Genomic DNA, 10,872 nt, shown 5'->3' on the forward strand with positions numbered 1-10,872 from the left:
AAAAAAAATAATTACCCTTTCTGGCAATAAAACAGGTGTTAGGATGTTCTTTCGGCATGCACTGTCAAAATCGTTAAGTGCGTAATGTACAGCCCTCTATTGTTATGTTGAACACTTCAATTACCGATGATGCACGCATTTTCCCCGAGTGGCCTTGGAATGAAATTTAACAATAAACTGCGTTTATAAAAGTCACAGAGACTCCAGAAGACTGCATTTAGCCACCGTTCCCAAATGTTTATTTGCAATTGAATCCAGCAATCACAAATCCTTCCCCCGTCGCGCTCCAAAATGCCATCTTGCCATTCCAACCATTCCTCCCGCCCTCCGTAAGCGCGTGCAATCGTCGCCCGCAACTCGCCGCCGAGTACGGGTCGACGCTCGAGCACCCGCACGCATCTCCTGCGCTCGTTACACCGGCACCGATCCCGAACACGCCACCGCCTTCCCAAAGCTCTTCACGTGGACGCAGGACACCGCGTAGCTGGAGATGAGCCACAGGTACACGATGCACAGCGTGAACGTGACTGTGAAGCAAAGGCAGGCGACCGCGAGGCCGTTCGCGAAATCGCAAGCGCCCAGGGACATCAGCAAGCGCACCGCGGCCCGAGTCGTTTGCCTGCCCCTGCTGACGATGGCGCGGATCGAGCGGCCGGCGTCTCCGGAGCAAAAGCGCAGCGGCGCGCCGGGGCCCGACCGGCGGCCGACGCTGGAATCGTCCGAGTCGCTCGAGGCGAGCTCGCCGTAGGAATCGCTGTCGGTGGCGGAGCGCGTCGGCTGGACGGCCCTCCGACGGCCAAATTGAGCCAACTCCTCTCGGTGGCCAGTTTCGCCGTCGGTGCCGAGCTTCCGCGAGCAGGCGGGCTCGCGTGACACGCTCCACCGAAGCCGCCGCCGCTGCTGCTGCTGCTGCTGCTGTCGAGACGCCCGTGAACCTTGGTGGCGGCGACAGCGGTGGCTGCGGTAGTGTTGGCGGTGATGGCCGCGGAACGCCGATGCGCCGGTCGCCTGCGGAGCGCGCGGAGTCGACTCGTTGGCCAGGACGGTGCCGGAGAACGAGAGGCCAACGTTGCAGTCCAACGAGTTGGCGCCGAGATCCTTACGCAGGAATTCGCGGGACTCGCTCTCGCCGTGGCTCGACTGCGACGGGGTGACGTTCAGCTGGCTTTCCCTGAGGTCAGAATCCAGCAAGCCAGAGCTGAGGTCCTGCGGCAGTAGGTCGTGGAAATCGCCGCAGGTGCCTTTGGGCAGCGAGAAGGCGGCGTGGCTGTGGCCGACTTGGATGTAGCAGCCGTCGCTGGTGCAGACCGACTCCGAGTCGGGGATCAAATACTGCCACTTGCACGGTGCCTCTGGCAGACGAACGCCGGCCTGCGGCGACGGGGACGCGGGGTTAAACGTGCGCCGTACTGACACATGGAACAGACACTCGTACGCTCAAGACGGAGAATAAAACACGAAGACGGTGAGCTCTAAAGCAGTGGTTCTTCTTCTTAACCTGGGGGTGCACGCCACCCCTGGGGTTGCGAGATGCCCTTTCTCGAGGGTGGCAAGACACGGACAGATTTTAAAAGGTAAATCATCGAAAACACAAATTAAGCACGGGCGACGTAACATTATACATGTTTTTTACAATTGAGAAACAAAACGGTGCAAGGCTGTGGTAAAGGTTAAGAACTACTACTCTATACTATACACTACTATACACTACACTATACACTACACTACTGTACACGACACTATACACTACTAAACACGACATCACTATACACTACTATACACTACACTATAAACTACACTATACACTACACTACTATACACGACACTACACACTACTATACACTACACGATACACTACTAAACACTACACTACTATACACTACACTATAAACTACGCTATACACTACACTACGCTATACACTACACTATACACTACACTATACACTACACTACTATACACTACGCTATACACTACACTACTATACACTACACTAAACACTACTAAACACTACACTACGCTATACACTACACTATAAACTACGCTATACACTACACTATACACTACACTATACACTACACCAGTGATTCTTCTTAACCTGGGGTGCACCACGCCACCCCATGGGGGTTCAAGACAGATTTTTTTTGAGAAGGTGAATCATCGAAAACACAAATTGCGCACGGGCAACGTGAGTCACAACTCACCTTGTTTCAGCAAACCCCGACGTCTTTATTGACATTGTTGAAATGTTTTACGACCGAGAACCAAAGGGGTGCAAAGGCTGCAGTAAAGGTTAAGAACCGTCGCTCTAAACAGCGAATTGTCCAAAGAGCGATTCTTGTTTTTTTTCCCCCCCCCCTCAAGTTCTTTCGCACAGTTCAATTACTGATCAAGCACGCATCCCCCCCCCCCCCCCCCACATTACCGTGAAACTCAGTTGGGAAACCGATACCATGTAATGTCCACACGATGATGAGCCAATTCGCCGTGCTATCGTTTGCGATGGCCAGGTCGCTTCTAAGAAAAGAGCTGCCTACCCCAGTGGGGCCTCGCCTGGTGAAATGGAATTAAGAAGTAAATCAATGGCTTGGCAACATCTTCTTGGTTCTTTCGGTAAAGTCACGTAGAAGGGAAATAATAAAATAAAACATAATAAAATAATTCTCACGACGTTTCGGCCACAACGCAAGCAGCCGTCCTCAGGTGAAGAACAGGTCTGTCGGAAAGACAGCGTCTGAATGAGCACCACCAACTTGGCAGCGTATATTTAAGCTGGGTTAGGGGAGGAAGGGCGCCTTGATAAAGGAATTTGCATATAAACTCTATTGAAAGAACCATGAAGAACAAGGCTGCTGTCTCTCGCGTAGGCCAATCAGTTTCAAAGGCAATGCATCATATGTCACTGTCAGAGCGAGTTTGTCTGCATGTTCACCGCAAGTACTCTGTGTGGTTAATGCAGAATTGATTCCTTGCAAAATGTTTCTAATTGGTGTTCGAACATTTAAACACCTCCTGTCTCGGCCACAACGCAAGCAGCCGTCCTCAGGTGGAGAACAGGTCCGTCGAGAAGACAGAGTCTGAACGACAACCCCAGGCTTGGAGCGACCATTAAAGCTGGGATGGAGGGGGGAAGAGCGCCCTGACAAAATAATTTGCATATCAAGAGGAATTTAGCATATCCATGGGAAATGCAGATATGCGATCAGTACTACTTGTGAAATGCGTAGGAGGTTTGGCGGGGGGTTTAAAGTCATTAAAGTGGCAACAGTTTGCTGATTTCTTTATGGGAAGAAAAAAAACCACTAAATGTACTGTATACAGTGGCTATGGGTCATTGTTCACTGTATAAATTAACATAACAGGTCGGGTTCATTAAAAAACTATAGGGTCTCCTCTGCTAACGAACGTGTTAGGTTCCAGAGGTCTGTTCGTAAGTCGATTTGTTCGTAAGTCCAACTTTACTCCTGTCGATTCCAAACATGTTGTACGGCGTGTACACTAAACACGGGGAATGGCTTCAAAAGTTGTTTAATCTCCTGTAGGTGTAGATGCCACTGATTCTTCACGTTCTGTAGGTGTAGATGTCACTGGTTCTTCATGTTCTGCAAATGTAGATGCCACTGGTTCTTCATGTTTTGCAGATGTAGATGCCACTGGTTCTTCACGTTCTGCAGATGTAGATGCCACAGGTTCTTCACGTTCTGCAAATGTAGATGCCACTGGTTCTTCATGTTTTGCAGATGTAGATGCCACTGGTTCTTCACGTTCTGCAGATGTAGATGCCACTGGTTCTTCACGTTCTGCAGATGTAGATGCCACTGGTTCTTCACGTTCTGCAAATGTAGATGCCACTGGTTCTTCATGTTTTGCAGATGTAGATGCCACTGGTTCTTCACGTTCTGCAGATGTAGATGCCACAGGTTCTTCACGTTCTGCAAATGTAGATGCCACTGGTTCTTCATGTTTTGCAGATGTAGATGCCACTGAATCTTCACGTTCTGTAGGTGTAGATGCCACTGGTTCTTCATGTTCTGCAAATGTAGATGCCACTGGTTCTTCATGTTTTGCAGATGTAGATGCTACTGGTTCTTCACGTTCTGTATATGTAGATGCCACTGGTTCTTCACGTTCTGCAGATGTAGATGCCAACACCGCCATCTATTGCGCGGCGGTCGAACCTACGACTTTCGGTCCGAACAGGCAACTGAACACACGGGGACAGGTTTGTTCGTATCTCTGAAAGTTTGTAAGTCGAGTGTCCGTAAGTAGAGGAGTCCCTGCAGTGCATTTTTTTCACTGTCACCGAGAAGAAATGAAACACTTTCACGTTTCGCCCGACCGGCCTTCCTCAGCTGCGGGACGTTCCGTGTGTGCGACATCGCCAAAGGCAGCGACGCGGACAATGAACGACTGGACATACCGCCGCACAGGGCTGGCATTCATCACGGGTGCCCCCCCCCCCCCCCCCGAGTCGTCCAATGCCCCATCGACTTCTCGGCAACTTGCGTCATCCACTGTCGCCCGAGGGTAGAGGAAGCACGACGATTTTGTGAACGCGACGGTGGTTTTCTTTTTGCTCTTCATCATTTCGGTGACCCGGGTCGCGGTTAGCAAATGAGCGCTCGCAGCGATCACCCCGAGTCTTCAAGAAGGTTAAAGAAAATAGAATTTAACTTGAGAAGACCGACCAACTTACAAATGACGCATCAATCAGATTTGCTTACCTATTGGTGTGTGTGCATGTGTGTGCGTATGGTGCGTGTGTGTGCGTGTGTGTGTGTTGCGGTAGCGTAACGGTTAGCGCTACGCTGTGCTACAATCCCGGCCTACCCGAGTTCGATTCCCGCTCACGGCAAACCAGAGGTGTGGACTCGAGTCATGTGACTTGGACTCGAGTCAGACTCGAGTCATGAATTTGATGACTTCAGACTCGACTTGGACTTGCATAACAATGACTTTGTCCCACCTCTGAGGTGTGGACTCGAGTCATGTGACTTGGACTCGAGTCAGACTCGAGTCATGAATTTGATGACTTCAGACTCGACTTGGACTTGCATAACAATGACTTTGTCCCACCTCTGAGGTGTGGACTTGAGTCATGTGACTTGGACTCGAGTCAGACTCGAGTCATGAATTTGATGACTTCAGACTCGACTTGGACTTGCATAACAATGACTTTGTCCCACCTCTGCGGCAAACACCAGTGATGGTTATCTGAACCGGTTCCGGGCCTACCCTAGGTCGACTCATCCTTAATGAGTACCTGGTGCAGTTTGTAAAAATCGCCACTAGGGGGACAAAGGTGGCCGGGCGTGGTGTTCGCCACCGACCCCCTCGCGTGCCATGCCGGCCTTCATAGGTGCTCACTAAAAACGCTTGCCCCAACAGTCTGTTACAGGCTATATGGGGGATCTTTGTTTTTGGTGCGGCAGCATAGCGGTTGGCGTGCTGCCCTACGAAACCAGCGACCCGAGTTCGATTCCCGCTCACGGCCAACACCAGCGACGATTATATTATCTCAACTGGTCTGGGGCCTCCCCTCGATCGACTCAGCCTCAAATGAGCACCTGGTGCGGTGTGTAAAAATATCGCAACTGGGGAGACAAAGGCGGGCCGGGCGTGGCGCTGGCCACCCACCCCCTGGTGTGCAGTTCCGGGCCTTCATCGGTGCTGCTCGCCTGTTGAGGCTACGCACGGGCGCTCTTTAACTTTGGTGCGAGTCCTTACCAGGTTTTTGGAATCGTGTGCACCCTTTGTGCCTCCTTCGTCCGATCCGGAAGCATCCTGGGTCGAATCCCAGCCAGGGTAATCGTCATCCTCGCTGTGGAAGAGCGACGCGCCACACGCAAGTGAGGAAGTTGCAATTTTGGGAAGACGTAAAAACTAAAATGTGGTAGGATTTGAAAATAAATTGTGCCGGAACTGATTCAGTTATGTAAAGTTCACTCTTGCCGGCCAGCGAAGAGCGCAACAGCAATAACCTCGATGTACGAAGGAGATGCGTTCCCGGAGCGTCGTTCGGATATTTTAGCTTCGTATGTTGAATAACTTCTAACGTTAGAACCCAGTCTTTCGTAATTCGCCATTTCACACCATAAACACACTTCGTAACTTACCAGTCGTATTGTAAACAAAGACAATTAATAATGAAAATAATGTCATAGTTTATACCGCACAGTATTAAATGACAAATGAATGAAAAATAGTGAAGAAACATAATACAGGACCATACATCGATTGATTTATTATTCACTATTGGAACCTGCTTTGCCAGTAGCAAAATATGATAATTGTTTTTATACCCTTTTATTTGGCAACAAAACTGACACCTTTTTTACAAGGAGTCATGTTTGCATTGACCACAATACATGCGGTGCACCTTTTGGCGTTATCTGGTCCAACACCAAGTGAGACTAGGCTCTAAGAAAAGCTGTCTCGGGTGTGGACCAATCAATTTCAAGGACAGTGCATACATTATCAGAGTTGTCTTTTTTGTTTGCATTCCGACCGCAGGTATTGTGGTCAATGCAAACATGACTCCTTGTAAAAAAGGTGTCAGTTTTGTTGCCAGATAAAAGGGTAAAAAAAACCAATTATCATATCTGATGTATTATTCACTCGTTCATGCCAGTGAATTAATTAACTGTTTGACTATATTTTATCGAACATATATACGCATATCTAGGTGTGACGGACGGGTCATTGAACCGACAAAAGGTTGTTAGCGTCCGTCATACCTGTGCACGTGTCCATGGCGGTGGTGATGGTGGTGATGGTGGTGATGCCGCTTTGTAAGATCACTACTGAGGTTCATCTTCATTGCCTGGTCGATGTCATGCTTCATCAGGTGGATGGTATTCTCCATCTCCTGCAGCGGTCACACGAAAGACAAAGATCCGTCCTCCTGTACTACATCACTCCATCTCTTCCGTCCTCCTGTACCACATAACTCCATCTCTTCTCTAGCCCGTGCCGCGCCCGTTTAGGCCCCTCGATCCGGCCGAACAAAAGCTGTTTTGGCATGCGGTGGCTGGGCATGCGGGCTACATGACCCAGCCAACGCACCCTTGCCTGCCGGAGGAGCTCACTGATGGGACTTTGCCCAGATCTTTAAAGTATTTGTGAGCTCCTCACACAATCCAGCCTGGTTAAACCCAGGATGGATCGTAGGCAGGCCAGCCTAAATGTTTCCAACCGGCGAAGATGCTCCATTAGGGGGGTCCACGTTTCGTAAAGCGTAGAGAAGGGAGGGAATGACTGTGGCCGAGAAGACTTGAAGCTTCGTGCGGAGCGACAGACCAGGTAGCTTCCACACAGCGTTACGCAATTGATGAAAAGATATTACCGCTCGACTGATTCGGAGTGAGACCTCTGCTGTTAAACTGGAGCCAGTCATATGCACACTGCCCAGGTATGGGAAACTCTCCACTCTCTCCACAACTGCCCCATCACCGATTGGGAGTTGTGGGGGTGGAGTATCCGATGGTACAAAATACCCAGGCAGGTGCTTACTCACACACTCACTCGCACACTCTCACACACACTCACACACTCTCATACACTCTCATACACTCACACACACTCTCATACACTCACACACACTCTCACACACTCTCACACACACTGTCACACACACTCTCATACACTCACACACTCTCACACACTCACACACACTCACACTCTCACACACACTCACACATTCACACACACACTCACACACACTCTCACACTCTCACACACACACTCTCACACACACACACACTCACTCGCACACACACACTCTCACACACACGCTCACACACTCTCACACACAGACTCACACACACTTCCTCTCACACTCACTCAAACACTCACTGACACACTCTCACACACACACACTCTCACACACACACACTCACTCTCAGACACACTCACACACCAACACACACTCACACACTCTCACACACACACACACTCTCACACACACTCACACACTCACGCACACTCTCACATACTCACACACACTCTCACACACACACACTCTCACACACTCTCACTCACACTCACTCTCACACACTCTCATACACTCACACACTCTCACACACACACACACTCTCAAACTCACGCATACTCACTCACACACTCACACACACTCTCACAAACTCACACACTCTCTCACACACTCTCACACACACACACTCTCACACACACACACTCTCACACACTCTCATACACACTCACACTCTCATACACACACACACTCTCAAACCCACGCATACTCACTCACACACACTCTCACAAACTCACACACTCTCTCACTCTCACACACTCTCACACACACTCACTCTCACACACTCTCATACACTCACACACTCTCACACACACACACACTCTCAAACTCACGCATACTCACTCACACACTCACACACACTCTCACAAACTCACACACTCTCTCACACACTCTCACACACACACACTCTCACACACACACACTCTCACACACACACACTCACACACTCTCGCACACACACACACTCACACACTCTCTCACACACACACACTCTCACTCACACACTCACGCACACTCTCACACATAACAATAAGAGACATTTTCTTGATCGTATTTTGAAAAACACTAAAAGACAACAATATTAACAGAGAGCCGCAATGCACATCGCGCTGAGTGAATAGGTGAGACGGTGGTGGGTGGTGATGGTGGTTGGTGATGGTTGGTGGTGGTGGTGGTTGTGGTGGTTGTGGTGATTGGTGGCTGGTGCTGGTGGTTGTGGTGATTGGTGGTGGTTGTTGGTGGTGGTTGTGGTGATTGGTGGTGGTGGTTGTGGTGATTGGTGGTGGTTGGTGATGGTGCTGGTTGGTGATGGTGGGTGGTGGTGGTGATGGGTGGTGATGGCTGGTGGGTGGTGGTGGTTGGGGTGGTGGTGGTTTGGGCGTTCATAAATAAATAAATAACGTCTCCAACCGCCGCTTCAAGAGCCCCCACCCCAGGGGGGGTGCCGGGGGGGGGGCTGCGAATCGGTACACGGTGGGGGAGCAGCAGAGGCGTCTCACCCGCACCCTGCCGGACAGCGACCCCAGCAGAGGCCCTGCAGCCTCCATGTCCACAGCGCTCTCGCCTGCCGAGCCCCGTGACCACCAACGGTCGTTAATGCCCCTCCCACTCGCCCCCCCCCGTGACCACCAACGGTCGTTAATGCCCCGCCCACTCGCCCCCCCCCGTGACCACCAACGGTCGTTAATGCCCCGCCCACTCGCCCCCCCCCGTGACCACCAACGGTCGTTAATGCCCCTCCCACTCGCCCCCCCCCGTGACCACCAACGGTCGTTAATGCCCCGCCCACTCGCCCCCCCGTGACCACCAACGGTCGTGAGTGCCCCGCCCACTCGCCCCCCGTGACCACCAACGGTCGTTAATGCCCCTCCCACTCGCCCCCCCCCCCCCGTGACCACCAACGGTCGTGAGTGCCCCGCCCACTCGCCCCCCCCCCCCCCCGTGACCACCAACGGTCGTGAGTGCCCCGCCCACTCGCCCCCCCCCCGTGACCACCAACGGTCGTGAGTGCCCCGCCCACTCGCCCCCCCCCCCGTGACCACCAACGGTCGTGAGTGCCCCACCCACTCGCCCCCCCCCCGTGACCACAAACGGTCGTGAGTGCCCCGCCCACTCGCCCCCCCCCCGTGACTACCAACGGTCGTGAGTGCCCCGCCCACTCGGCCCCCCCCCCCGTGACCACCAACGGTCGTGAGTGCCCCGCCCACTCGACCCCCCCCCCCGTGACCACCAACGGTCGTGAGTACCCCACCCACTCGCCCCCCCCCCCGTGACCACCAACGATCGTGAGTGCCCCGCCCACTCGCCCCCCCCACGTGACCACCAACGGCGGTGGGTGCCCCGCCCACTCGGCCCCCCCGTGACCTCCCACTCCGCCCCGTGACCTCCCCCTTCGCCCCGTGACCTCCCCCTTCGCCCTGTGACCTCCCACTTCGCCCCGTGACCTCCCCCTTCGCCCCGTGACCTCCCCCTTCGCCCCGTGACCTCCCCACTCCGCAACTGGATGCACGTACGATGAGTTTATGATTCTAGAACAATTCCATCGCCATACCGCCCACCCTTTAAACCTTACTCAGCGATTGCCCTCAATGCCGATGTACTTGCCCCCGTCATAGAAACGCGGAATTGTCCATCGCCGTCTCAGCGCCGCGTCAATGCCCAGTCCCAGTAGTGGCGTTGCACGTCCACGACTTCAACTTGACCTCTGATCTTCTTGGTTCTTTCGGTAAAGTCACGTAAAATGGAAATGGTAAAATAATAAAAATAAAACAATAAAAAAATTAGTGAGAATGATTTTATAATGTTTTATTTTTATTATTTTATTATTTCCATTTTACGTGACTTTTTTTATAAAATAATACAAAATAAAACAAGCTTGGTGGTGATCATTCAGACGCTGTATTTCCGACAGACCTGTTCTTCACCTGAGGCTGCTTGCGTTGTGGCCGAAACGTCGTGAGAATTATTTTATTATGTTTTATTTTTATTATTTTATTATTTCCCTTCTACGTGACTTTACCGAAAGAACCAAGAAGATGAATCCCTGCAGTCACGAAAGCTTACCTCTGGTGTCTGTGGCACGCGGTCACCAGCAGGTGGCAGTAGCGGCGCGGCGTCGCTGTTCGAAAATTTAGAATCTTTATCCGGACTCCGCCTACTTGAAGAAGTAGGAAATCCGATGAGCCATGAAGCTCTTCGCTTCACAGATGCCCAGTACGGGGCCACGGGGGGTGGGGGGTGGGGTCAGCAACGTGACAACAACAGCAGCAGCAGCAGCTAAGACAAAAACAACACGATGGGAGTGCCGAAAGTCGAGTAAAATGGT

General features: G+C 51.7%; 1 protein-coding gene across 3 annotated transcripts; it reads right to left on the reverse strand.

The window, feature by feature from the left end:
* Positions 1-222: 222 nt before the first annotated feature.
* Positions 223-9,181, reverse strand: LOC133342437 (uncharacterized). Of its 3 annotated transcripts, none has more exons than XM_061551636.1 (4): positions 9,053-9,181; positions 6,736-6,866; positions 5,726-5,819; positions 223-1,371 (listed from the first exon to the last, which is right to left on the reverse strand). In XM_061551636.1, exons 1-4 carry the CDS (start codon positions 9,092-9,094, stop codon positions 412-414), a joined length of 1,227 nt encoding a protein of 408 aa, XP_061407620.1. In that variant the 5' UTR covers positions 9,095-9,181; the 3' UTR covers positions 223-411. The 3 variants fall into 3 exon arrangements, with proteins under 3 accessions (XP_061407620.1, XP_061407615.1, XP_061407621.1); XM_061551631.1 differs by having other exon boundaries at positions 9,047-9,176; XM_061551637.1 differs by having other exon boundaries at positions 6,736-6,902; positions 9,047-9,147.
* Positions 9,182-10,872: the final 1,691 nt, after the last annotated feature.

The sequence above is a fragment of the Lethenteron reissneri genome, chromosome 2 (assembly GCF_015708825.2).
Source record: "Lethenteron reissneri isolate LAM-NWPU_2019-01 chromosome 2, ASM1570882v1, whole genome shotgun sequence".
In the NCBI taxonomy this organism is placed as follows: Eukaryota; Metazoa; Chordata; class Hyperoartia; order Petromyzontiformes; family Petromyzontidae; genus Lethenteron; species Lethenteron reissneri.